The following is a 27,810-nucleotide window of genomic DNA, read 5'->3' as shown; positions in this document are numbered from 1 at the left end:
TTTTGCACTGGGGTGGCTGTCAGGGTAGGGCAGGTGTGACAAATGGGTCCCCTGTCTGCAGCATGGCCTAGGCACAAAACCCTGGGCCAGATCAGGTGGAAATTGCTCTCTTTTTTCCTGTGAAGGTGGGCTGTTGGGCTCTGGAGCAATAAGCAGTGAGGAAGAGGAGCATGACATCCCCAGGGAGTGTCCCTCTGGAGCAGTGCTTCATCAGTTGTGATGAAGGCAGGGGAAAAGGGGCTTTTTTCCCTATCCATTCCCTGTGCGAAAACACGAGATGAGTTAAATAAATCCTGAGTCTTCTGAAAGATTAGCCTAGAGAGCAAAGTTTAGGGCTGGGCAGAAATAGCTAAAGTAATTGAGGATAAGCTAGTTGCCTGCAGTCTGGTTTCATTAGCGCAGCTCTGAGTTACTGTAGCGTGAGGAACATCCCTAAGCCAGCTCATTGATCACTACTTTGTGCACCTCTGCACCGCAAAACGTTTTGCTATATCAAAATGTATCAGCCTCTACACTCTTCATCAGCCCTGAGGCCAAGTCACTGTTTCCTGGGCACATCATCCCTGCCTGCATGGTTCCCTGGCTGCAGGAGGAGATCTTCAGGTTGTCAGGTGCTCCCAAATTGTCTTTGCTCCTACAGCCTCACAGCTCCTGGTGAAGCTCCTGAGCTGTGCACGCCCCCAGGGGCAGGTGGTGGTGGTCAGAATTGGAGGGTCAAGACTGAAGATTTGTTAGTGATGTGTATGGCTAAAATGGCAGCTCAGCCCTTGCAAATAAACCAAGAATTGCTTTAAATTAAAAATAAAAATAATAATAAAAAAAAATAAAAAATGGCAGTTTGCTGGGGCAAGATGGAGAGGTACAATCTAGTTTTTAGACTCTCCTCACTTAAAAATAAGTTTGACACCAAGTATGGTAACTTTCTTTTTGGAAGGTATTTTTTTATTGCCAATTTATAAACTCTGCTGATATAAGGAGTTTAATAAAAATGCTGACAGACCATTATCTATAGTTGTGCTATAATAAACCCTGTTTTGGTGAGGTTTATAACTTAGCAGTTGCAAAATACAACGAATTATTAGATGAAAATAGTTGTAAAGTCTGGAAATTGACTTTTTGCTAGCTTTATGATTTTATCTATTTATAGAGAGAGACATACTTTTCACAACTGGAATGAATCTTGATGAGAATGCGAGTAAATACATATATATGGCTCTATATAAATAAAAATCTGACTTCCTTGCTAATGGAAAAAAATACAAAGGCAGAGCAAAATACAGAAATACAAGCCACAGTTTAAGGTCAAAGTCTCTTTTATTGTTGAGAAATCTGCAATTCCTCTTATTTGCTTTCTTTTTTTTTTTTTTTTTTTTTTTAACTTGTGTCTGAAGGCACTGAGTGTATGAACATTCCTTCTCCTTAATGGAGAGAGGCTTAAAAATAAAATATGGCACATGTGCCCCCTAAAGCTGATAAACGGATAGTACCTTCCTGATGTAATTTCTGAGGGCATAAAGTGCATATTCCAAAACCTCTTAAAATCAGCAGCAAACTTCAGTGCATTTTGGACCAGGCTGGAAGAAAAATGTGTCACTAGGTAAATCATTACAAGTTATTTTGTTCTCCTTCAGAATATTGTTCTGCCTTGGTCATCTTGCACTTACCCACCCCTGCTGCAGCATTTGCTGCTTTGAAGTACTGAAGTGGCCCTTATTCGCAGTTTGGGGTGCTCTAAACCAGCAAATTTCTTTTATCTCGGTATCAAAGACGACACTGTGGCTTTAACATTGGCAAGAAGCACCTGGAGACAGTGTCTGACCTTTTGAAATAGTTTTTTTAAAAAAGCCTCCAGGGAATCCCATTAGGAGCAAAGAAAGTTTCTTTGCTTCTCTCACCCCCAACAGCTCCAGCGATCTGCTGCTTGGTGTTGGAGCCTTTTGTAAATAAAACCAGTTTGTGTGTCCCTCTTTCAATTCAAAGTAGCTGTTTTTGTCCTTTAATTTAAGTGGTAGATTACATATATCATTCTCTGAATATTTAAAGGAAAACTGGAAATTTTTATTTCACAGACAAAAACGTCATGCCCACTCAGGATCACTGTTTCTCACCATGTAGTCCCTTATTTTGTCTCTTCCTCCTTTCCAGCCCTTTGAGGACTAGAGATGCAGGTGGAGCAGTCGGTGCTGTATTGGTGGCAGCACTGAAACTGTGTGTGGCTTCCTGGCTGCACCCTGGCACTAGTTTCGAGCAGCAGTGTGCCTGTCAAATAGCACATGCTGCTGAAATATGAGTTGCACTTCTTGATTTTGAGTGTTTTTCTCATACGTTTAATATGCTGAAATTTATTTTTTAATTGAAAAACAATTGGAGATGGTTGTCTTTTGGGTGGGGGTGTTTTGTTGGTGTTGTTGATTCTCCATAGAATTTGTCGTTTCCTGAACTTGTGATTCTTTTATAATTGGTTAAATTTTCGTGACTACAAGATGGCAGGATCCTGGGAGACAATTGCTTGTGTTCCAGACTTAATCAATCTTATCTTTAGGTCTTTGAACCTGGGTTTGAAATAATTAACTAGGAAGGCTGATATAAACAGCTGTAGGTATGAGCTGGTCATTTCCAGTAGCAAGGCTGCCGATTTGTTGTGTTCGTTTTTCTGGATGATGAAAGCATGAGCTTGGGGAGGCCTCATAAAAATTAAAAAGATGCAATAACTTCTCATTCATGCCATGTTATGATCTCTGTCGAATTTTCAGATCATTCTCTAGTTGTATTTGCTCAGGGTTTCTAATTTGACAGCTTACAGATGTGGTAATTCTGATTCCAAGGCTGACGTTTCATAAGAAACAGTGAATCTATCCCTACTTCCAGCTTATAGTAAGTGAAGTGATGACAGCATGAAGGAAGGAGAACCTTTCAGTATTTATTATTTGATCTGATTGCAAGTTGGAGATCTTGTCATACATCTTTAATAGAGTATCAAGAATTCAAGCACTGAATGTTGAAATAGCTTTGAGGCTAACTTTTAAATTACTTCTAACACTGTAATAAAATAAATAAATAAATATTATTTTAAGGTTTGGGGTTAGGAAATTCAGATTATTAAGTTCACAAAGGTCATACTTCTTTTTCTTCAGTCATCTGCAGTCATCTTGCTTTTCAAGTTTTATGTGCAGTCTTTGGATTGAGAACACCACCTCTTTAGTGGTTGAACAACGTTGTGGGAAAATTGTGGTTTTCCTTAAATTCTTCTTTTCATCAGCCAGGAATAACAGTGCATGGTATTGCCTACAGAGGAGTGTGAGGAAATTGGAAAGATATGTGGATGAAAGGTTTTTCTGTAATGCTTTTCATTGAGAGAGTGAGAGAAATCCATGGTAGTTATCAAAATTTGCTGCAATCAGGCTTCTGTGTTTTGTTTCAAAATCAGAAAAGTAAATGAAAAGAATCAAAAAGGATGTTTCAGAACTGTTGAAAATCCGTGCACGTAAGGCTATTGTTCTAATCTACTTTTAGTTCTGTGTTAGGTCATAGCAGTGGGTGAGTAATTTAGATATACAACAAAGCCATCCCATTACTTCTTGGAAATAACAGAATATTTTGAGCTTTTATACTTAGACAAAGACAACTTAATTGCAGTAAGCCCTTCTGCAAAATGGTATTTAAAAAAAAAAAAAAAGTCGATCAAACAAGAAAACATCGCTTTTGGAGTCTTTAAAGTAGAGGGTAGGTCTGTATTTCTTACCTGCAACCAAATGTGCAATTTCTTCTTTTAGTGCAGGTACTTTGAACACTAAACGCCACAACAGGGAGCGCAGAGCAGAAGCATATACCTGATCATGCTGATTTGTGAACCGTCTGCTTTTACTGTTTACTTTCTTGGAGGTTGTGATAGCTGCACATCTGGCTTGGGTTCATATTTTAGGCCACTGAAGGTGTTTCCTTGGCAGGGGTGAGACTGCCAGAAATTGTATCTGTTATTTTACTCCCCCAAGGATTTCACGCCACACAACGCTTGCCTGACCAAATGAACGTGGCTGCTCAGGGCAGTCACACTGGGCAGAGGGCAAATCAGAGAAGCAAGTACGGAGGAGACATCTAGTGATGATGTATTTGAAAAATTGCTGTGTCTGCCTGGAACCTGGCTGCTGCTCAGAATGCAGATGTTCCCAGGGAGCAGCTGAAGGTGATCTGGGCTGCTGCAGGTGCCTCGCATCTGCCTGCACAGCTCTGCCCTTACCAGCTGCCTTTGAACTCTGCTCTAACCCTTCTCCTGAAATACACTGGGCGTGTAATGCTTACCTGACAGGGTAGACCCACTTGCTGAAATATTAAATGGCTTGAAATGCCAATGCAGAATGCTAAAAAAAAATATAAAAATAAATAAATAAAAAGAGAGAGAGAGACAAAGGAGGAAAACAAACCACAAACAACAAAAAGCTCACTGATGTGCTCTAGACCCTACAGACTTTTCAGCAGATGGCCACATGCTGCAACAACCTCTGTATCTCCAAGGTTATGCATGTTTCTCCACGTGTGGGAACACCCTCTCTCATCTACAGTGGTAGGATTCAAAGACCACCCTAACACCTTCTTTTTGTCAGCCTTTTAAGAGAACCGCTTGGTTACTGCTATCATGCCCCCAAATAACTTGTCAGATGCATTACTGTTCTGTACTAAAGCAGCAGTATAAAACAGTGGAAGTAAATAAGAGTAAGATGATGAGAATAGAAGTAATTTCTGCTAGTTCCTAAGGGTAATCTAGAGACCTACTGCTACCTCATTAAGTACAGTTAAGTGTTGATTGGGCCATGCCCTGTTTGTCAGAGAAGCCATGTGCTACTTTGTCCTGGACGTATTTATTTGTTTCTAAGGTGGATCCCAGCGTCTCACCTGGAAGAAATGTAAGGGGAAAGGTGTTTTTTTTCATCCTGTTTCCAGCAGAATGTCGTACTGAGAAAGGACCCTTTACTTTTTGTTGCTGATTACTTCTGATACTCTGCATCTCTGTGTTTCTCGTTATATTGTGCTCACGACTCTTCTTGGAGTAACATATCTTGATATCTACTATGTGAAGTGGCATACAAAGAAGCTGTCAGCACCAGCTGGGTAGAAGACAACAGAAAAAAAAAAGCACCAATAACTGTTAAGAAGCAAATGAAAATGTCTCTGCTGCCCTACTGAATTTGACTTTGAGGGCTGCTTTTTCGCGATTTCTTTGCCTTGGTTCAGCACACTTAAATACTCCCAAAGAGAAACATTTTGTTGGCTGCCTCTTGCATGCTCTCCAGGTGCATAGGCCTATGCCCAATTTCCTGTGATGCAGAAATAAGTCAGTTGATTACATTTCTGTTGCCTTTCAGAAGCCTGTAATCTTTAGGCTCTACTAATCTTTAAGGCATACCAGGATAGGTTATATCTGTGGGTCTAAACGTTTTAGATTGAGAATAAGTGTGTAGCTCTTATCAAGAATAATTTACTGTTCTGTTAAGGAGGAAGAATAGGAAGTAAGCTATTACCAAAGAAAATTTCACTGCAATTTCTTTTGCATAAGCTTAAATTCTTAGTAGAGAGATTGTCAATTAGTGTGCAGATTTTTTTAATTGGCTATAATAAAAAGCTAATTGGTGTTTTGCTTAGAGTGAATTAAGAAAGTGTTGCTATAGAAACTTTGCATGTGTATAATGCTGTTCTACATAACAGTGAATATAATAGTCTAATGACCTTTCGGAGCCAGCTGTATAGTCAAGGGAAAAAGTGTTAAATTCAGGCTTGCTGAAGTGATCATTACGGAGTTTGTAACTTCACCCATTTCATTGCCTGGAAGTGTCGGCGGCATTGTCTGCTTGAATGTTTCTCTTGACTTGTGTCAAGCCATATAATAAATGACGGTCTCAGAAGACCTGAACTCTTGTAAAATTGGAGCACTCCAGTTTCGAATGTGTAAACTGATCTGTAATCTGTCAAGCATAAAATGTACTACTTGGAAAAATTCATTTTCATAATCTGAGGAAGTGTGATGATGGATTCATAAGTGACAACATCTAATCCTTTAGCTGTTGTATTCCTCCCTCCTCTTCCCGCTCTATCTGCTGATTGCTGAGCCTCATGTGAAGCATAGCAGCTATGCTTCTAAGTCAAAGGGGATTTCTGTTCTAATTTGCCACATTCTCTTCCAGCAAAACTACTGATCTCCTTGAATGTAAACTTTGTCTGCTGAGAATAGCATAATTTCTGCAAGGTTGTGAACAGGAGTTTTTTCCTTCGACTAGTACTTGCCTACTTAAATTACTTTGGAGTCCCCATCTGTACGTTTTGCTAATTGCTTGAAAGTTAGGTACAGGTGGCATGGACAGAAAATAAGCTGCAATGATTCTGAACATAATCATTGCTACCCAGGAAGGTGGTTCAGTAATGAAATGTGTCCCTGCGTAGCAAAGGGGAAAACTGAAACAAGACTTTTTCAGTTCCCTGATTCTAAATCTCATAATTACTGTGAAAATGGACAAAAAAAAAATCTTTTTTTTTTTTTTTTTTTTTTTTTTAAAGCTTTATATCTAGAAGGTGGAGAGAGGGTGACATCCTGCAGTAATTAGTCATAATGACAGAAAAATCTTAAAATGTTCTGCATTTTTAAAGTAATAGTGTAAATGTTTAAATACGGAAAACCAGGTAAAATTACAATCCATTGACCATTTTAAATTCTTATTTCTTCTGGTTTTCAATTTAAAAACAAAACAAAACAAAACAAAAAACCACCAAAGAAACATAACTTTCTGGATTAACTAAATTTGCCACAACACTTGTTCTTCAAACTTGTAAAAACATTGATTAAAAAAGTCTTGAGTTTTTTTGATTATTTTTTTTTTCCTTTTCCCTCCTCGTAGATGCTTAAAAGCGAGACTCCTCTAAGTGGGCAAATTTAGGAGAACTTTTTCAAATTGTCAGGAACTGTAAAGTCAGCTTCTTCCTATACCTGTGGATCATGGCTGAATAGTGTCATAACTTAGCGGCTATCTTTCCCTTGATGCACGTATGTAAGCTGTATTAGTGTTAATGCCTTTCTGAAATGCTTCCCTCATATATTCCATATCTACTACTGACGTCCAGATCCTAAAGTCTTATGAGTTGGATGGGATGTGACTATCTCCAGAGCTTAATAGAAAGTTGGATTTAATCTCAGAGTTCATCTTTTGAGCAGTAAAACTGTAAGACAGATAAAATGTTTTAACGTGAAGCTTTTATCTGTGATCTGTGAGCAATTAAGTCTGTAGCTGGTCCAGGGAAAAGACAGATTTTTTTTTCCTTTTATCTTGCCCAGTAAGACTGCTAATACATGCTTACATGGGCATTTATAGTTTAAAGGCATTGTTTTGAAGAATAGTAGTGCAATATCGTATTTATGACTCTTGAGGAAATGTTCCTCTTTAGAAGTTAGTAAATCTTACTTCATTCTAATTTTTTTTTTTTTTCTGTTTTACTATGGTTCATTGGGGACCAGGCCTTTGAAGGGCAAAACATAAAGCTACTTCAGGACTGTGATATTTCCTTTTAAATTTTACTTGACTCTGAGGCTCTGAGCATCCTGATCTGGTGTTGATGTCATTCCTGCTTTAAATGGGGGGCAACCAGGCAACTTCCCAGGACCTTCCCAACCCAAATTATTTTACCTATCTCTGACAGGGTTCAAACCTATAATGATAAAGGAGCTATATCCCTGTTGCTCTTCCATTTTGATGAATTCTAGCTATGTAGGGTTAATCTGAAGGCAAATATAATGGCAACTGAAATCTGAATAGCTTTAGTACTGTAAGTTGTGTGTGTGTTTTAATTTATCTCCAGATGATAAATTTGGTCATGTCTTTTTACATCTTATTTTCTAGCTTTTATTCTCCCCATTAGCTAAAAGACAACTTTGGTCAGACTTTTGAATTAATACCTAGGAAAACCATGGAAAACCCCATTCATCTTCCATCCACCTCTTACCCATCTTCCTGTCTGTGAAAAGAAGTTTGTTTCAGTATGGCTGCTACAGCATTACACTGAATCAGTAAAATTTATACAAAACCATACTGTTTGGTAGATGGAAACTGCTTCTGTTTGTTCAGTGTATTTATCTGGAGTAGTGCTGGCTGCAGTCCTGGAAAATGGTGTATTGGAGGGGCTTCTTAGGTTCTGCATTGGGAATGTCAATGGGAGGCCTTGGAAAAGAAGCTGCAGCATCAGCATGGCTTTTTTTTTTTTCTTTTAGGTTTTCCTCCACCCTGATTACTTCTTCATTGCCACAATATGATTGTGTTTGTAGGAAATTACATCAGCACAACTTGGTTACTATTGATCCTTTCTTTGTTTTGTAATTTCTGTAGTGCAGCAATGGAGCATTATTAATGGAGTTATCGGTAGCATCTTCATAATAAGCTTTGATTAGTTCTGAGTTACTTTGAAATACATGGAGACTGCTTTAATGTGTACTGCACTGCCTTATTTTACTTGGAGAAGCAACACATTGACACCTTTTGCATTTCATTGAAAGGAGGAGGGGGATTTGGGGATTTGCATGGATAATAGATTGCTGGTGGGAAATGCTTCCTAAGTACCAGCATGTTTTACAAGTAAATTCTACTTCACTGCTGCATGGTCAGGAAAATGCATCTTCTATCTGTATTAGGAAGTTAAATCGTTGTAAATAGTTGGATTTTTCTTTCAATGGATGGTATTATGAAATGTGATCTGTTCTTTTGCAGAGAATTAATGTCTGGTCTTTGAGGCCAGATGGAAAATATGCCTACATGAGAGAGTCTCTACAAAGCTGATCCTGTCTTGGCTTTAAGGTAAATTAATATCATGTATAGAATACATATTCTAACCTTTTATCCCACTGTAATTGTTCGATTTGAAAGACACCTGAGGATATTACACAGTCAGAAGAAAGTATCCTAAGGCATTAAGTTGCAAAACATACTGTTTAGTCAAAATAAAGTGCAAGTGTGAGCCAATAATTTGGACCAGGCTTCACTAATCAAACAGAATGGCAGTCAGTGGCCTGAATGCATACCGCCTTGGCAAGTGTCTGTTTTTGTCTAAAAATTGAATATGCATATGAAGGAGAGATCACTATAGTGGAATGGAAAATGTGAAATTAGAAAGGCAGCAAAGTATAAATAATTGAAAATCAGGTTGCAGCTCTAACTTCTGTATTTCACGAGCTCAGTTGCGAACAAAATGAGTAGAATGGGAATTCACATTTTTGTTCTTCTAAATTTTGTTTTCATGGTACCATACTCTGGTGTGGAGAGCAAGGGAGTGAAAACGATGAAGGGGTAATTGAATATCTGCAGGAAATTAAGAGCCAAACCAGACACTAATTTTCAGCAGTCTGCAGCTTTCATTATATATGTACATACTTTGCTTTCTCATGTATCTGGGAAATGTATTCTCTAACACTGCATGATTTTAGTCTTTCTCCTCCAGAACTGTTCAACTAACTGGGTTCCATGGTACAATACAGCAAGCTTGTTTTTTTTTTTTTTTTTTTTTTTTTTATGAAATAATTGTAAAAAAGTAGTTATTTTAGTAAATTTCTTAGCTACACTCACAAGTAATTAAGTGTTAAGTATTCTTAATCTCTACTGAATACTTTTTTATCATTGCCATTCTTCATTTGACTGTTTACTATGGCTTGTTCATTCACTGATATCATTCAAATGTTGTGAAACTTTATGGATCTACTTACCTTGCTATGTCTCTGGAAGAAGGGATTGGTGAGATTACTGTACTCAGGAAAGTCTTAATTTCAAGTGATTTTTTTTTCCTTCAAATTTAACCAATGCTATGTGATGCAATGGAAATTCAGGGGTTTTAATACTGGGACATGGCAGCTGCAGAGACTAATGTGGCTGTCCTGTCTGGAGGCAGTAGGACTTCCTTGGAATAATTACTTCTGTGCTCAGTAGCTATACTTAAAGCAAAAGCCTCTGACCCTGAAGATTCTGGTGATGGAAAAGTGCTCGTGATTCTAGGAAAGATGCCTGACAGATTACACTTTTGAAAAACACTTGCCCTGCTTATATTTTAAAATTACTCTATTTAGCTTGAGTCTCATGAAAACCAGCAAAGTAACAAGATTGTGAAATAGCAAGAGTGCATGCAGGATTATTCCGTGGTAGCATTAAGGTGATAAACATGACGCTGGAAAGAGCCATATTTTCCCTTCCATCCTCAGCCACGGTCACGCAACTTCCCATGCTACTGTGGATGTTTGAGCTGTGGTGTGAGGAGCTGAAACTAACCTGGGGCTGGGGAGGGGAAGAGTTTTCGTTTGTGCTGTCCAGCTCAGTCTGTAGCTGTATGATTTAGCTGTGGGTGCCTGCAAGTGGAAGTCAGCCTGTAGCTGGGGGCTAGGCAGGCAGGGACACTGCTGCTTTGGAGGTAGTGCATATTTATGTTGATGGTAAGGGCAACGGATCGGTAGCTCTACTGCTTGAAATATTGCTTTGCTTCCACGGAATACAATAAAGATAACACATTTCTGCTTCTGAGATCAATTGCTTTTTATTTATCTTGACAAGCTTTAGAATAGCATTTCCTCGTGTTGAATGCCATTCTTCTAGAGTTAAAAGGCTGTCATCTGATATTATTTATTTATTTATTTTACAAATTCAAAGGGCATTTCAGTAGCGTCAGCATGAAATCATTACTGTCTAATAATAGGAATTTCAGAAGATTTCTATTAATGTCAACTTTTAACAGAGCCCTTTTACTAAAAGAGCTGTAGCTCATAATCAAGCTGTATCTTTCACTATGAAACTATTATCTGAATTGTCTGAATTGGTTAAAACATATTAGCTGTTAAAACTCAAAATGTTACTTTTGACCAGAAAGGAAGTCATCTTGTTTAACTCCCCCCCACCCCCTTCCCATTCGTATATCAATGAGAGTGTGAGCCAGTGTCAGGAAGAAAAGAAAGGAGACCTGAAAAAATCTTTCCTGTCAGTACAATCACCACTTGCATAATGCTTTGTTTCTTTTTTTTTTTTTTTTTTTTTTTTTTAATTATTGGGTTTTATTATTGGGTTCAGTGTTCTTGTTAATTACTGTTAAAGCTGAAACTTCTTACAGCATTTGGCATACTGAAACCTGACCAGCTGTCAAAATATAGTGTGCGTGTCTATGGAAATGTTTCGATGGAAGCTGTGAAGAAGTCCGTTATGTTTGCTAGATAGTTTGTAATTATAAAACTCTGAATAGTCTAGACAAAAAAATCAATGTTTTCCTCTAATCGTGTTTGTTCTGCACAGCCTATTTTCTTTTTCTCTCTGACCCTTTGCAAAAGCAGGCGCAGGATAGCAGCAGCCAACTGTGTAGAGTTACTGCCTTGTAAGTGGAGACACTCAGAAAATCAGGTGAAAACGTTTGAAATGCTTCGATTTGTATAGCCAAAGCCTTGAGGCAGTTGTCATTAACAAAATTGTCTTTCTTCTTTTTCTTTATGTTGTAAACTGCAGCTTTTGACTTACTATTTGTCTTTGTAATGGTCTATACTTACATTAGGAGTCCTAAGCTTGCTACAGGGTATTAAGAAATGTTTTGTGGCTTGTGATGATTCATGGGAAAGCTTTGAGTAAAGTGTTCTAGATGGCATTTTGTGGTAACTTTCATTCTTGAGGACTGCTTTGGTCTGTTGCTAAGATTGTTCCTTCCCATCACCTGCACGTTTAAGTATCTGCTGGTACAGGTGTGTTAATTTAAACATAACTGGAATGCTTCAAGGAACGATGTGGTGCACTGGTGTCACAAACTTTGATTCCAAGTATTTGAAATTGTAGCTTAATCTACTATATAAATGAAGGAAAGGATTCCAAGCGTAAGACTCATGAGTGTGTTCACATCTGAGCATCCAAACTCTTGGGTATTTATTCCCCCCATAATAGGTTCTAAGGCAGCAAAATACATTAAAATATTGTAATTGAACCAAGAAGATGAGTAAGGAACGATACGTTTAAAGCAAACAAAATCTTATGGTAGCTTTTCTGTCTCCACAATACAGTGACTTCTTGCTGTTCAGATGGTGCAGGGTGGGGATTATAAATCTGTCCAACTTCCATAATTTTATGGGATGTGTCCTTTTATTTACAACCAAATTATATAAATTTAAACTATAAATAACTGTGTTTGCAAGCTTTGGTAAGGAAATGCAGAAGTAACATTCGAGGTTTTCAGAATTCTATTGGAACTCCTGCTGACTTCTTAGGAAATTTCAACACTACTACTAATGAATTAGAATATTGGTTGAGAAGACTTATATTATGTAAATTGGGTTTTCAAATGATACTTTAAATCAACTAGTTTAGACACTTTCAGTGTTTCTTTTTCATGGGTTTTCTCTACGTTTCTACTGCCTTATTCCACAGTAACTTCTGATGTGTTTTTGTTTTTCTTAGGGGACTCAAATATAGGAAGTCATGGAAAGATCAACCCAGAGCAGAAGAGTTAATTCTGTGTGTGTGTGCCATGAGCATTATTTGAAACCAAGATTCTGATTCCTTTTCCTAATTACATATACATAGTTAACTTCTCATTTTTGTTTTTGGCTTCTGTGCTGTTTCATTTGCCTCACATATTACCCTGTTTGATACTGAGACAATTTATTGATTAAAGCATATGAAACAAGCGCATGGTGTATAAGCAGGGAAAACGAGCACGGATAATATATTTTAGATCTCATTTCTTCTGGTGGTTCTGTATTAAAAAAAAAAATAATCCATGTGAAGATATATTAAGTAATGCAATAACTGCATACTAGTAAATACAAAGCCAACAGATGTGTTTTCCAAAAGTATATCACCACAAGTGGAATTGGGGAAAAATAAAACTTCATTGCAGATTTGAGGAGAAAGGGAGAACAATGCTAATTTACAAATCTTTTTTTTTTTTTTTTTTTTTTTCCTTTCCCCCCCCTCCATCTGGGGAGAAAGAATAAGATTTTTGCTGCCTATACTCTCACAAAAAAAAAAAAAAAAGCTCCTTTTGGTTTTCAGGATTACTGCATAGACGACTGAAAGATGCAAATAGCAATGAGGAATTTTATTCCATACTAGAAATTCTTTACATGCAGGGTTATAAGTAATTGGAGTAGTTTGGGAAAAAAAAAGAAGAATTTATTCAGTCTGAAGCCCAGTTCAGTTGTGATGCATTTTTCCTGCTGTCAAAGAAGGTGCACAAGGCAAGCACTTGAGCCTTAGTTTGTACAGTCCAAATGCCATGTCACCGACCCATATGATTTTGCAGCGTAGTTGTTAAAAACTAATGAGATGTGCTTTGGTACAGACTAATGAGATGTGCTTTATCTGCAGAGGGCTGTAAGCAGACGTAATGTGAAAGTGCCTCACTGGAGAAGAGGGGATGGTAAATTACCTCCAGAGTAAGCATGTGCTGAGCTTGGGCTACATGTGTACCTCACGGTGCTGCAGGATTAAAGAGGCTGAGCTCACCTAACAGCTTGTCAGCACCAAAAAAAGCTGTCAAGTTCCCATGTTCTGCGCTCCTTTGTGATCTGATTAACATCTTTAAAGTGGCAGAAAGCAGAAGTCACAGAGAAAGAGTGGGTAGCCTTCTGCTGGTGAAATTGTGGGGTTAGTGAGTTGAATCGGCTTATCACAGCTTCAGAAACCCACAGCTGGTGCAAGTAAGCAGCAAGTCTGCTGGCTATAATAGGAAGGCGTGGGTTTAGGAATATCATTTTAGTGGCAACTTTCTGTCATTATGCCTCCTTATTTATCAGTTGGCATGCATGTATCAAAAGCGTCTGTTGGACAATCCATGCAGAGGCTTGCTGTTTTGCCTAGCTGATGACAAGCAAAAGCTGAATCTTCTCTCTTTGCTCAATTCTGGAGGGAGCTCTGCCTGCTTGCAGCACCCGATGTGGTGTATGTGCTGCAGCTCCCTACAAGTCTCAAATGGCTGCCTTGCAGTTAGGTGACAGTCTAAGAAGGTGAGGTAATCTGTTAGCAGAGTGTTTCTCCGAAACACGTGCACACATTTTACTGCTCTTCTGTTGGAAAAATAATTATATTTGAATATTCAATCACTAGGATTCCTTCTGGTTGTTCTATATTTGCTTGGACTGAAGATACTTCTGAGTCCAAGTCTTCGTTGGCTTGACAATCCATCACCATATTCAATCACTATTTTATGCAGTATATTTTTTCACAAAAGTTTTCCAATGTGGCTGGAATGCAAGCTGACCTACTTAAACATCAGTTCTTCCCAGCTATGCTGGATGGATCTAGTGGTAGGTGTTTATCTTCCCAAAATCTAAACTCAGGGTCACCCATTGTAGTGCTTTGAAGAGAAACTTGCTCTGAAATATAGAAAAAAGATAACATACTGACTTTAAAAAAAATCAGCTTTTGATTCCCTTTATCAGTTTTTAGGCTTTGCACTTCCTAATGTGATCTTAGAGTAGTAAGATTTACTTCTTAGTTGTGCAAGATAGAATTCAGTATTAGTTAGCATTTATAGTATTAGATGTCTTGCCAACAAATTGGAAAAACGCTTTTCACTCCCTCACTCCTATGCTCTTCTTTTTTTAAGCTGCTTACTTTAATCATTCATTTTATCCTTTGCTTTCAATTATAACTGCAAGATTCATCAAAAGTAAGGGTGGTAGAAATTAATCGTGCAGGGATTTTAAAGTAAAACAAATAGCATATTTAAAAAGTGCTCGTTTAAGTCCAGTGCCTTAATAAATAATTAAGTGGATGGAAGGGCAATAAAAGTTGTCACCCTTTCTACTAGATCTCTTATACTCTGCAATACTATTGGTTGCAGATGCAAATTATAAAGTATCTCCCATGCATGCATCATATTTATATATTCGTTTGCGTAATTTGATTTTGCTTAACACCAAAGAGATGAAATTACAAGGGAAAAGGAGAAACTAACTTTTTTTCTACCTTCTATGAACTGACTTTGTACTGTATGTGTAGCTTTGGCATTTGTGCTCTCATCTCTCAGTTGCTGAAGTCAGCTTGAGCTGATATTTATTTTCGACACTCATCTATTTTTGCATTAAGTAGGATGACTAAAAACAGTAGAAATGAATTAGGAAGCCATTCGTGATTTTGATTCCTAACCTCTTTTTGAGATTTTGTTGCTAAAGCTGCGTGAATGAAAATAGGAGCAGGAACGGATTAAAAACTTTGTAAAGAAACTTTACAAACAACATTTTGACAAAGCAGTTGTTTTCTGTGAAGAGAAAACTACTGTTTTGGAAAGCTGTCAAGGTGTTCTTGTTTTCAGTTTTACAAATTCGGATATTGAGTAGTCATTGTTATGGCATGTGATTTCCTCCCTGAGAAAAGGGATCAGGCAAAGCTTGAACTGAGAGTTATCTGTTTTGCTGAAGGTGCTTTTAAAAAATGAGATCCCTGCTCTATGGAACAGTCCTCGAACAAAGCACCCAAGGGATAAAACGTTTATATGGATATGGATATAACCAACACTTGATGGATATGGAAGACCTAATTCTTAGTTTTGTTCTGCCCAAGTAAGTAGGTTGCAGATTCTAGTGGTGTTTTGAAGCCTCTTGATTATTATTATTTTTTTTTTTCCGGGGGGAACCCTTTGACACTGAACACTTTTTGACTGAAAAAACTTTCTGAATGGAAGACTCATTAGAACTGGGTCATTTCACAATAAAAACAGTTGTTTCAACAATGTGATATTTTTCTGATGGCAAGTAATTTTCTAACAAAAAGCTCTAATGAGCTGTAATTAGTGCTTAGAAATAAATGAGAACAAATTGACTTTGTTTCCCATTAAACTCCAGAGTGGTGATGAAGTTATATACCACTGCTGCCTAATAACTGGTGAAAAAACTGTTTACCAAAATCGGAACTGGAAAGCAAAGAAACAACAACAATCAAACCTCAGCCAAGCCAGAGGAATGAATGTGGGATGAAAATCTCATCCGTGATAGAGCAGATTTTTTTTTTTTTTTTTTTTTTTTTCCCCCCCTCACTAGTCAAACATCCAAACATCTTGCCTGGCCTTGTTACTGTTGGTAGAGAGTACTCTGTTTCCAATAACATTGAAATTATGCATATACTCATTAGTGACATTTGCAGCATGATGCAGTTACCTATTTGGCACAGTTCTATGTGAAGCATAAGATTTAGCTTTTCGCTCTTGTAGCCTGGAATTACTATCATCATCAAATTATATTTCTGTACATTGTCTTGTCAAATGAACTTGTTGGAATCAAGAAACATTGCGGTTTCTGTGTTGTAAATATACAGAATAACATTCTGTTTTCTTCTACAAGTAGAACAAAGACCCCATTATGTTTCTACATTTGGGCCTTTCTTAAGGAGTGAATGAATTAAGAGTTATTCCTTTGGAAAGCACTTCATTTGAATCATTTCGCACAACTGAGCACAACAAACAGCTTTAGGAGAACGTAAAACCAGCCTGGCCATTTCTCACCATTAGTCACTGTTGGAAGTGTGAAAAATCAGTCCTTTTTGCACTATTCCTGCTGGAATAGTTCTTTGCAAAGGAAGAAGTATTTTCAGCATTATCATTCTCATCTCTTGAATTCTTAAAAATAAATTTGTGTTAATTGAAGGAGATGTGATAAAATGCTGCAACTTAAACTACAAAATATTTCTATAGGTGCTAAAAGCCTGAAATCAGAATCTCGTTCTTTGAAGAGTGTGTTGGTACTCAGTAGCTAAGATATTTTTTGTTGCCTCCTTAAGCTTCTGTTTTATTGAAATTAGTGGCTTTCTTTATATGGAGGAGGACTTCTTGGAATACAACATTGAAGATAAAAACAAATCAGTATAATTTCTCCTGTATTAAGTATTTGTTATAACATAGTAGATTTAAGGCTTGCTGTCTTTGAAGAGAGAGACAGTTTGTGTTTGGAGAGGGCAGAAATGCTTTAGGTGTCTCTGTCTCACCAAATGTATCTTGCTTTGTATTGTAGATCTTTGTTGATAAATAATTTTTTTTCTTAATTATGTCTTTTAAATGTCGAGCGAGTCAAGATTGTATGTTCAGAACTCGGTACTAGATCATCAACTTCCCCAGATGTGGTCAAGAAGAAGCTTCTGAACTGGCTCTTCCATGGTCCCCAGGAAGAGGGTATGTGCAGCTGCTTAAAATCTGGGGTATCTGACTTAACTTCTGTAGGTAAATTCAGTTATTTAATTATGGCTGAGAGCAAGCTGTGCATGGAAATGAGGAAGTTTCTTAGTTATGTGCACACAGAGTTGCCACAGAGTTGACAATGAATCACTAGAGGACAAATATTTTGTTACTTCCGTCTATGTGATAATAGGCTTAAAGAGTGTTACCAGCTGTGAGGATGTTCTTTTTCATGATTAATGGCTTTGTTTTAATTGTTATAGTTTGCTTCAGAAACTTTACTTTAAAAGTACACTTTACCTAGTCTAGATAAATTTTCTTGAAAGGCTGCCTGTTATTTTCTGAAACTTAATGTAACTGGAAAAAACAAAACAAAACAAACACACAGTAGTGCAGTTTATATCTAAACACAGACCTAATTTCTTCTGTTTTAAAGAATAAAAAGTAAAAAGCAAGTCTAAAGCGATTGATTTGGACCATTTTGACTGTAATCCAGACAGAGGTTAACCTTGTGAAAGCTATTTAGTTCCTGTAAGATACTGCTATGGCTTCTCTTTGATTTCTCTTGTTGATAGTTGAAAATGTAAATGTTAAAATAAAACTAACTTTGTCGGCAGAGACAGGTGTACTTATTTAACAGATTGATCACAAAAGTACCAGAAACGTGTTATTTGACTACTACAGCAGAAAAGAGCAAATATTTCTTTGGAACTCAACTTGAAGTCAGGATAAGATTATCTGGAAAATTTTGTGTTCTTGTGCTGGAGCAGGATGGGAAGTGAAATAACCTTTTCTTTTGTTTATAATCCCTCTCTGTCACGCGGTCAAAACAATCTCAAAATTACAGTGTTCAAATCGAGGATCTTCCCTGTAGATAATCTTTGTGAAAGACGGGGGGAGGGTGTTCTTGTTTTTTAGGTTTAGAGTTCTTGGCAAAGATTTTGGCAGTGGGACCTGTATTGGCTGCAGCCCTTTCTCCATGGTGAAGAACTGTGGCTGCAAAGCTCCCATCCTAGAGAGACTGGCTCGATGGTTATCATTTACTCTCAATTCTCCTATAAAATGCAAATTCAAAGAATCTTTAAATTCGGCTGCAAACTTTCTGCAGGCTTTGGCATTTTGACTAAAACACCTGCTGCGGAAGATAAATGTTGTTCAGGTAGCTTTCTGCATAAAAGTGAAAGTAAAGGGTGGGGAACAAATGAGCAGGAGAGTCCAAAATAAGACAAAGCAGTGTAGCCTGAAGCACATGTTAATCAAAAGAGATCAAAGGATATGATGTCAGTTTATAGAGAAACAGGTCAGGCAAGCCCAGGTAACTCAGGAAGCAGGATACTAATTATTCACAAAAAGTCAGGTATACTGTTACCACGCTGTAGTTGGAAGTCAGGAGGTCAAAACTTGCACAGCAACCGAGGCAACTTGGTAAAAACAGCTTGGCTCCTAACAGAGGAGTTGATCATTTTTAGAAATGGGAGAGAATGAATCTAGTTTACCGAATACATCCCCACAAGGTAAGAGCATGCAACCTACTTCCATGCTAAAAACTTTTGGGCACTGTTAGTTGCTGCATGTGGGAGCTTGTTTTGCTTTCAGCTATTGCAGCGTGTGCTGCATGTCCACAGAAGTGGACTTGTTTTTGCACGTGCATGTATTTTTGGAAAAAGGAGGAAATCCGCATCCCTCATCTTTGCAATGCATTGTTTTTTAAAAACAAAGCACAGCGAGCAAACATAAAAAAACACTGCACTAATTAGAAAAGTAAAAGAAAGTGCGATAAGATCGTGTGAGTATTTGGCACTCTATTGTCAATAAAGGTTGCTTTAAACAAAGTGATCTGTGGATATTGAGGTTGCTGTTCTGTAACAGTTCAATCTGCTGCAAATATTTTTGGGATAGGAAATGCTTTACACTGCTGTTTTGCACAAACTGAGTACCTGTTGCATGTGAGCAGGGCATGGCAGATCCATAAAGATTAAGGAGGTTCTTTCCCTTGTTCATTCTTGGCTTATTCCATGTTGTTTTCTTCCTTCTGTGGGCTGTGCCAAGGTAACACCAACGTCTATGTGCTAAATAGCCCTTGTAGCACTTGTGTGGCTAACTGTGAGAGCAGATCTTTCTGTCCTAGGTATTTTAAATTTTCAGTAGAAGCCCTGAACACAACAGTTCATAAATCTTGCTTAGTCCTTCTTTTGCTACATTAATGTCAAGTTTTTGCTTCGAAAAAGAATGTTTTTCCGGTAGTCTTTTTTTTCCAAGAGACAGTTTTAATGTCCCAGGAAATATCTTCCTGAGAAATTACTTTCATTATTTTATCTTCTTAACACCCAGTGTTTTTTTCCCCTGACACTCAACCTGCGTTTTTCTTTTGCTTGGCTTACCAGTCTCTTCTTGGCCTCTTTCTCATGCTTTGCATAATAGCAACAGATAAAGCTTTGTAACTAGTTTGAGCTCTGCAAAAATCTTTAAGCTATTAAAATTTGCAAATGGTTTTGTGAGAGCTGAAACAGTGACTTTCTAGGCATTGGGAAGCCCTCTTAACTGCTTTTCCCCTGAAGTTATTCTTCATGCGTATACAAGCATGTTATACTGAGATTCAAATGTGTGTCTCCAACCTGAGTTAATTGGGAATAACTTCGTTCGTGCTGAAGCAGATTTCCTTCTTGGAGAGCTTTTGAGAGAGGAAATACTTTTTTCAACCCCGTTTTCCACATTTTTACGTTGTGGTAAAAAGTATGTATATACTACACAGAAAATTCAGTTTTCATCCAGATTTTAACTTTGAAAAAATAACTCATTACATAGTATACAGGTCTAAATACCATTTATGTCATGTGCTGATGAGAGATTTTTAGTGTTTTTTCTTCTTTCTTCATTCAGGATCTGGCTTGAGTTTATAGTGGTATGCTGTTCAGAAACGCATTCAGCCTAATAATGGTCTTTGTTTCCATGTTGCAAGCGAGGAGCTTTTTCACTGCTGCCAATAAAATTATATTGGTAAAACTGATATAAATGAATCAGGCCCATTGTATCACGTACAACTCCTTTGGGGGCCTGTGATCCTGAATTGTACCTTTTCTTCATTAGTGTAAGTGAGTTTAGTCAAATGAAATTTCTTTTGATGGTTTGCATTAGGGCAATGGGATGAGAATTAGGGCTGCAAAACAATGTCTTAGATTAAATCGAAATGTTCTCCATACATATACACACACACCAGTAAAAGTTTTTTTGGTGGTTGTTTTTTTAGTTGCTGTTAATCTAATGTGCTGTGTTATTCTGATGTGTGCTTGTTTTTAGAGACTTCAAAATCGGTGATTTAGCTGGTATTTTTAAGGGGAAAAAAAGGTGGAGAAATTAAAACAATTCAAGATACCTGTCAAACCACTGCTAGTGAGACAACTTGTGTTTCTTTTCATGTTATTTATTTTTAGAGAACTTTGGGATTGTATGAATTACTAAAGGTGCCAGATTGACAGCCCTGGAGGCTGGCTTCACTTATTCATTAGCAAAAGGGATGCAGCCTGGACAGCAGGTGCATGAACCTACTCGCTGTGCCATACCTGCGTGTCTCTGTTCTGCTGGGGAAAAAAACAAAACAAAACAAAACACACAACCTTTTTCAGGAACCAAGGATTTCAGTCCTGTTCACTCCTTGCCTTTCCCTGCAGCATTTTCTTCTAAGGTCTTGTGCTGATTAGGTTTGTGCACTAAGGACTATGCAGAGATGTTTGTTTGATTTCACCTAGCAGCCGTCAGATGGTGAAGAAGGCTTGGGGCTTACATAAGTCACTAATTCTCGCCATCTGGTCCGGCAGTAAATATAAGGTCACTCTGCCATCGCAGCTCTTTTGTTTTTGCACCAAGTACAGTAGGCTCTGAGAATAACTTAGCTCCTGGTTCGGTTCCATTGTAATCATTTTACTGCTTCGGTAAATACTTCAGCCCTCAGTTCCTACGAAACTTGCAGCGTGGGTGTGACAATTGGAAAGATCAAAGCAAGCCCAGAACAATCGGCCTTTGACTGCCGGCCATGAATTGATTCCTCCTTCAAGTGAGCACACTGAGAGCCCTTTAAAAACGCAACTGCAGCTGACAGGATATCTTGGGGTTTTGTTGCCTTTTTTTGAATGTGAGTCAAGTTCTGTCCCTTCACATGAGTTGTTGTTTTCAATTTTCCTGTGAATTAAGTACTGTTTTGGGGAGACTATGACAATAGTAGCCCCACAGGATGCAATTACTGTAAATGTTAATTGTATATTATACATGAGTTATAATCGATTTTACACTGTGTTGTGTTGCTAGATGACTGTAGTAGCCTTGCTTGCCTGCTAAGCGTGTACAATACACACTTGCCTCTCTGCCCCGCAGAGGATGGAGCCAAACTGACAAGTTCGCACTGGGGCAGCTTATTCTTGCAGCTCTTGAGAGGCGTTGGATGGGACCTAGAATGGGAGAAGTCATTCAAGCATTATTAATGTACCACCCTGATTTTTTTCAGAGCTCCTACATGTACTCTTTATTAACATACCTAAATAATTTTTTAAATTATTGTTGCTTCATTCTATAAATCCTTAATATAAACACGTGATTAAATAAGAGTGTTATTGTATTAAAGTAAATTTCCAGCAAGTTCAATTACTGTCTGTAATTAATCTGGGCTTTGGATCAGCTCCGAAGCTGTTCCTTAGGGTTTGGATCAGTTCCTTAGGACTTGTTCTTGTGCTGTGATGTTGTTCTTTTTATTAGATTAATATATATGTAGTCTCATGAAACATTTACAGACCAAGTCTACAAGAAGCAACGAGGCCTTTTTGCTGAGAAAGGCAATCGGAAAACATCAAGAGCATACATAAAGAATACAACATGTTTACATCAGGACCTAGAAAGGGAATGTCCCAGAAAGTGACTTTCAGAATGGTTTCTTTTCCATCTTGAGCTTCCCTTTTCTTAAAGAGAGGACTTTCTGGCCCCAGGCCTCCTCTACTTGCTCGGCTATTTGAAGGAACAGCCTTGTTTCAGTTTAGTGTTGGAGGGGAGCTTTGAATAGTGTTAACGAATGCTGTCATCAGTTGCAGTTATTAACTGGGGTTCTGTATTATAAGGTGGTAGCTCTGAAGGTCCATTGTAAAAATTTTTTTTCTCCCCTCCTCCACTTTGCATTTGATGACCTCAGTCCTCAGGATTCAGTGCCTGTTTGCTGTCTGGACAATTATCAGCAGAATGTCCCTGGGTCCCTTCTCAGCTCTTTTTAAATGGTAATACTGAGGGTTTTCTGTGACAGCATGTCTTACATAGATTGGCTCTATTCACCAACGAGGTACAGTGACAATGGGTAATTTAAAATAATTCATTTTATTGCTGCCTCCTGTAGATTCTTGACTTCCATTTCAAAGTAGTGAATCTAGAGAGCTAGAGAAGTATGCACTGATCACTGTCCTGGTGCTGTGAAAAATAAGAGATTCAGATAGTCCTGCAGAGCCATCAGCAGCTAGATAAGCACAGAACACTCATTTGACTTCAGCTTTAATCATTCTAATTTTTTTCTAGTTGCTTTTAACTCCTTTATTACAGGTATTCTATTTTTTTTTAACTTTGATTTTTCCAGTTTGTGTTCATGAAGCAGGGCTTGAAATTTTAGTTCTACAGAAATATCCTCAATAACACAATCATATTAAAACTGAGAAAAAAGTATAAATTGAAGCACAATAAATCTGTCTCCAGTGGTTATGAATCTAATGCAGAAACTTGATATCAAACCAGAGACTTCCAGCTCCCACTCTGCATTATTGTTGTTTTGCTGTTAAAATCATCTCCAGTTTTTAGAGGGGTGTTGCAGATGATTGCTTCCTAATATATATTCCTGAAAATGAAACAAGATAGCAACATCTTGCTGCAATAAATATAGCAAAATTGAAAATGTAGTAGATGTATAGAAAAAGGATGATGTTTGCAAAGTGTCCAAAAACTTTTGCTTGTAATCTTGAGCTACTTTAAACTTTGAAATTGTGCTGAATGGGAAATAACCTCTACTCAGCAGTAGGTTCTATCAGATTTCACGTTTGCCGCTCAGGGAAGTGATCCAAGTGAGGTTGTTGGCTTTTCCCCCAATACATCATTCTTCAGAATGCATGTCTTAGTGAACAGCAGCGAGGTAAGCCATGTATTTATTTTGGCCACTCCTGTACCTCTTTTCTCTGAAATTCTGTCACTTACTGGAGAAAAGTAAAGAACTGAGATTGACGCAGAGGGGATATCAATGTGGTTTTAGCAGTTGAGGCAAAAGAAGACAGGGTTTGTGTAAACTTCTTGTGCAGATATGATGCTAGTTTGTAATGGAGAGTACTCTGCATTCATAGCAGGTCCTAACAAGGTCCCTTTTTCCTCCTCCAATTACTTGGGGTTTTCTGGAAACGCCTGGAAATTTTTTTCACCTCTGCACAGGGATAGGATACCACTGTTCTAATGGATGTTTTTTCTTTTTTCCTTTGCGTGAAAAACACTATCTTCACTGATTTCTGCCACAAAAGAGGTGGTGTAATATTGGGATGCTATCCTATAAACAGGAAGGTCCAACTTGCTGTTAGTTGTTGAGATGTGCTTCCTGAAGATGAACAAGATGGTTTTCTTCATTGAAATATCACTGTGATCAAGGTACTTAGATTTCTAAGGGGTTTGTTTGTTTGTTTTGTATTTCTTTAAGGCCTGGTCTCTAATTAGTCCCTTCATACTTAGATATTTTTAATATCCTATATTAGGCTTAATGGAGATTTCCTGCATGTAATGTAGTATTGTGGCATAGCAATGTAGTATGGTTAAATAATGATGAAATTCTCTCGGTAAAGTCTACTTAATTCTACTTTTTCTACTTCCCAGTGATTTCACGTAGGTATCTTTTTTTGGTGCTAGGTAGTTTTTTCTATATATTTGTTATTTAAGTCAGATTCAAGGCAACAGGAGAAACATGAATTACTTAGGCTGTATAAAAAGAGTACTGGCACAATACCTGTGCAAGAATGCTCTCCTGGGTAGTATCTAGTGAATTCTGGAAAACTTGAAACAGGCCATTGGAGAACTGGACCAAATCTGCAAACTTAGTTTTCTCGGTTCTCTTGCTATTCCTAGTGGTTTGGGGTGGCTCTATGCATCTTCACATTGTCATAACATAGGTTTTATGCATTATGTAGCCCTCGATGCATGAAGCTGCTCTGTGTTGGCAGAAGAAAATTTTAATGTGTGTTAGTCATTTTCCATCTTTCACTCACATGTTTTTAATCTTAAGGCCAGGCAGCGTATTTGGGGGAGGAGACACACTGCTTCAATTTAGCCTTCTGAAACTGAGTTCTAGAAGGCAGTCCGAGTGTCCTAGACGCAGTGTTTTTTGTCAGATCATTTGCAGAGGCAGTGACCGGAGATGAAGTGCATTTCTTTAGTTTTGTGCACTGTTAGCGATGTTGCTTATTGTCATACAAGTTGCAACCATTATTGCAAGCTTCCATATTCATAAGTAGTTAAATTCTACCACGTGCCCAAAAGCTTGGGAGATTTTACAGTGAGAGTGCTGTAACAGTGCTATTTCTGTCAGATGAACTTGAGGACACTCGGGCAAATTTCAAGTGTTCAGATGTTCTTCTGGAGGCATGTCTTTCCAAAAGATTTTCAGAGACTAGTCAGCTTTGGCATCAGGAAATATATTTGAAGATGTGCCCCGGGGGCATGGAAAACAATCAGGTTTACTTATTTTTCCATGTTTTAAGATTGTTATATCCCATGTTTAGTATCTAAGCAAGAAATGGCATAAAGCTGTGCCATCCTGAGCAAGTGTGAATGTGTCACCACCTACAGGACAAAATACTGCCTGGCTCACTAAAGAAGAGCATATGTCTGTCAGAAATACTGTGATTTCATTACATATTATGGTATTTTCTAGAATCCATTGTCTCCATTATCGCTTTTACCTCTGGATTGTATTTCAGCTGGTGCAGAGTCGTGTGGTGCCCTTGGACATGCATTGGTGCGATCACCCACTCTCACAGAGTGGTGGTGCCGCTGCTTGTGCCCTTTTCCAGTTTCATGTTTCTGGTTATGTTTTGGTAATATATTGAAACCTTTCTTGGTGTTTAAGAGATTAAGAAGCCCAACTTTATCTAAATGCATCTCTCTGGAAACAGCCATGGAAAGTGGAGCTGAAATTTTTAGCCTGAATGTCACCACAAATATATAGTGCTAGACATAGTTTCATAATAGCTGCCTTTGACAACTTGTGTATATATTCATCTTTTTCTTCAAATAGTGGTTGTGTAGAAGTGGCATTCCTGCTGTCTGTTTAAGCTCAGACTTCATGTGCTTTCATAACACAATTAAGTTTACTGCATTTTATTCCAACTAGCTCTGCAAAGAGGGGCTGAGTCAGACTGTATTTGTTCTTGTGCTTCTTCAGCAGAAATATATAACTAACTTCCTAGTTATATTTTATTTGTGAAAACACAACGAAAATAATGGGCTTGTATGGGTATTGGGGAGTTTAGTTTGGCCTGTGTTATGATTAGCATTGATTGAGACGTAGGAGCAGGAAATAATCAAGTTTGATATCCAAGGGTGAGTGAGTATTCAGAGCTGAACATTAGAAAACAAATATACAGCTTTTTGCTTCTAAACTGAGCATATTTGACCTGAAATTCTGAGACATACAGTAATTCTGAATCATGGCAATGATGGTTGTATGGCAGAATCCAGGTTTCTCTCCTCATAGAGGAGATGTGTAGTTGTTCTGGATCAACTGTGCTCTCTCTTGAAGTCTTTTCTCTTGTCCTTTCTCTCTTGAAGTCTTTTCTTACTATGCCTGGGTTGTGGAAAAAAACCACATAGGTATATAGTTCAGATTATAAATATAAAGCCACTCTAATATTCCCGTCAATTAGATAACAGCATGTTTTTTTTCCAGCTACAGGCAGTATTGACTACTCGGATGCCCTGCATGCAATCCCTGTAGTGGTGCCTCTCTATAACAGAGGCTTTGTGGCAGCTGAACTGTAAGGACAGTAAATTCAGTGTTCTTTTAATTCATGGGCATTCTAGTCATCCACCTGGAAACTGTAGTTTAGCTGATGGTTAACAGATAATTATATAAATCCATGTCCTCTACATACCTAAACAATAACAAAATATTTTTAACTGTTGCTTTGCTGATATAGAGAATGCATCCTATTTACTGTTTCTATAGTTACCAGAATACATGTAAAAACAATAAAATCTTTTCTATTATCCATAAACATAATAAAAAAAAATGTTATACTACATAGCTTTGACTTAGTCAATAATTCTAGGCTTAGCTTGAGGGGTTGAAAAGAAAATTATTCCTGTTACAAATTTTAATTATGCCATAAACTTTGGGAAACAGCTATTGATCTTCAGCATCTGGCACCAGAAGTGTTACCTTGTTTTTTGGTTATTTAGTTTGTGAGTAGCATTGCCGCATAAGATTAAAAAAAAATAAATAAAAAAACACCAAAGGAGATGATGTACCATATGCAAATGAGAATATTTTGGTTTGTTTATGTACTAAAAATAGTTTATTGCTGAAGAGTTTTTTTGTTTGTTTTTCACCAGATTTATTTTTAGCTATCTCCAGAGAAATTTGCATTTGAGATGCAAGAAAGCAAATTCTAATTCTATCAAAGACACTTTCTCACCATGGGACCCTATAATCTAAACAGTATGCTTCTTGTCTTAGAGGTACATTCACAACTGCAGTTCAGCTGACTTCTTTTGGTGTGGAAAAAGCATGATCCCAAGTACCAGATGAGACAGCCTGAAAATTAGTGTCTCACATTTTCCTTTCAACATGGGTTCTCAGAAGATGGGTGTCAGTGTAAAAAATATTTAGAGTTTTGTTTAAAGCAGTGAAAATGAAATTCTGATTTGTTGCAAAGCTAGCATTGTTCTTCAGGAGAGTGAGAGTTCTTCAGGGGATTTAGGAGACCTCAGATGTCCCTGTGGTCGGAGGACAGTGTCTCTAAGTGTAACGATGTATAACCCAGACAGAGCTAGAACCTCCTTTACCCAAACTGGAATGCTCATTTTTGTGTTGCAAATTACTTTAGGCCAATAGGTGAAGTTCACCATTAGTTCTGAGTTACAGATCTCGCCATCAAACGGGGTGTAGGAGGAAGAGTTTTTCAACATATTTGAATTTCAAAGAGCATGTAATGAGTGCAGCGTTAGAAATACAGGCTACCTTTCTTGATCCTGGTAAGGCCTAGAGCCGGTGTTGTTTCATGTTGTAGTCCTTGAGGTTTGACTGTAGGTGAAAGAGAGGAAGAACTGAGGTGATCTTCAAAAGTAGTAATTTTAGGTGACTGGAAGTAGAGCCTACTCTTTAATTACAACTACACATCACATTACATTACAGTACAAAATCCCTGTAGGTGGAGTAGGGTAAGTCTCCCTTTTTTTTCTCCTTCCAAAGTGGTCTTTGAGGAGGTGCTGATTTGCGTCCTTTTGTGGTAAATGAAGCAAGATTTCTTTCCTATCCATGAGAACTGGAAATACGTAAAGATAACTCAGGGGAGGGGGTTAGAGATCTCCCAAGCACTCTCCCATGAAAGAAGGACGATCGAGGGCACCTCACCATGAGTGTGTTTGCTTTCTGTTTAAGTGTCTACA

The 27,810-nt window shown here is 37.8% G+C and overlaps 1 protein-coding gene across 12 annotated transcripts in view; it reads left to right on the top strand.

Annotated features, from left to right (window-relative positions):
- The window catches only part of NAALADL2 (N-acetylated alpha-linked acidic dipeptidase like 2), a 433,689-nt gene that overhangs the window by 90,562 nt on the left and 315,317 nt on the right, over nt 1-27,810 (top strand). For 9 of the 12 annotated variants that reach the window (XM_084529574.1, XM_084529568.1, XM_084529569.1 and 6 more), the window contains one exon: nt 8,742-8,828. The exons of 1 other annotated variant lie outside the window; for it this stretch is intronic. Coding sequence is in view for 1 of the 11 variants with exons in the window: in XM_084529573.1 (XP_084385699.1) it covers nt 18,620-18,662 (43 nt within the window). In the remaining 10 variants the exon portion in view is untranslated. Of the gene's footprint in view, nt 1-8,741; nt 8,829-17,039; nt 17,146-18,472; nt 18,663-27,810 lie in introns of those variants that run through there. 2 more of the 12 variants (XM_084529579.1, XM_084529573.1) reach the window with 2 other exon arrangements.

Source organism: Aythya ferina (assembly GCF_964211825.1).
Source record: "Aythya ferina genome assembly, chromosome: 9".
Lineage (NCBI taxonomy): Eukaryota > Metazoa > Chordata > Aves > Anseriformes > Anatidae > Aythya > Aythya ferina.
Note: the sequence above shows the minus strand (reverse complement) of the source record. Positions and strands in the feature narration are given on the sequence as shown.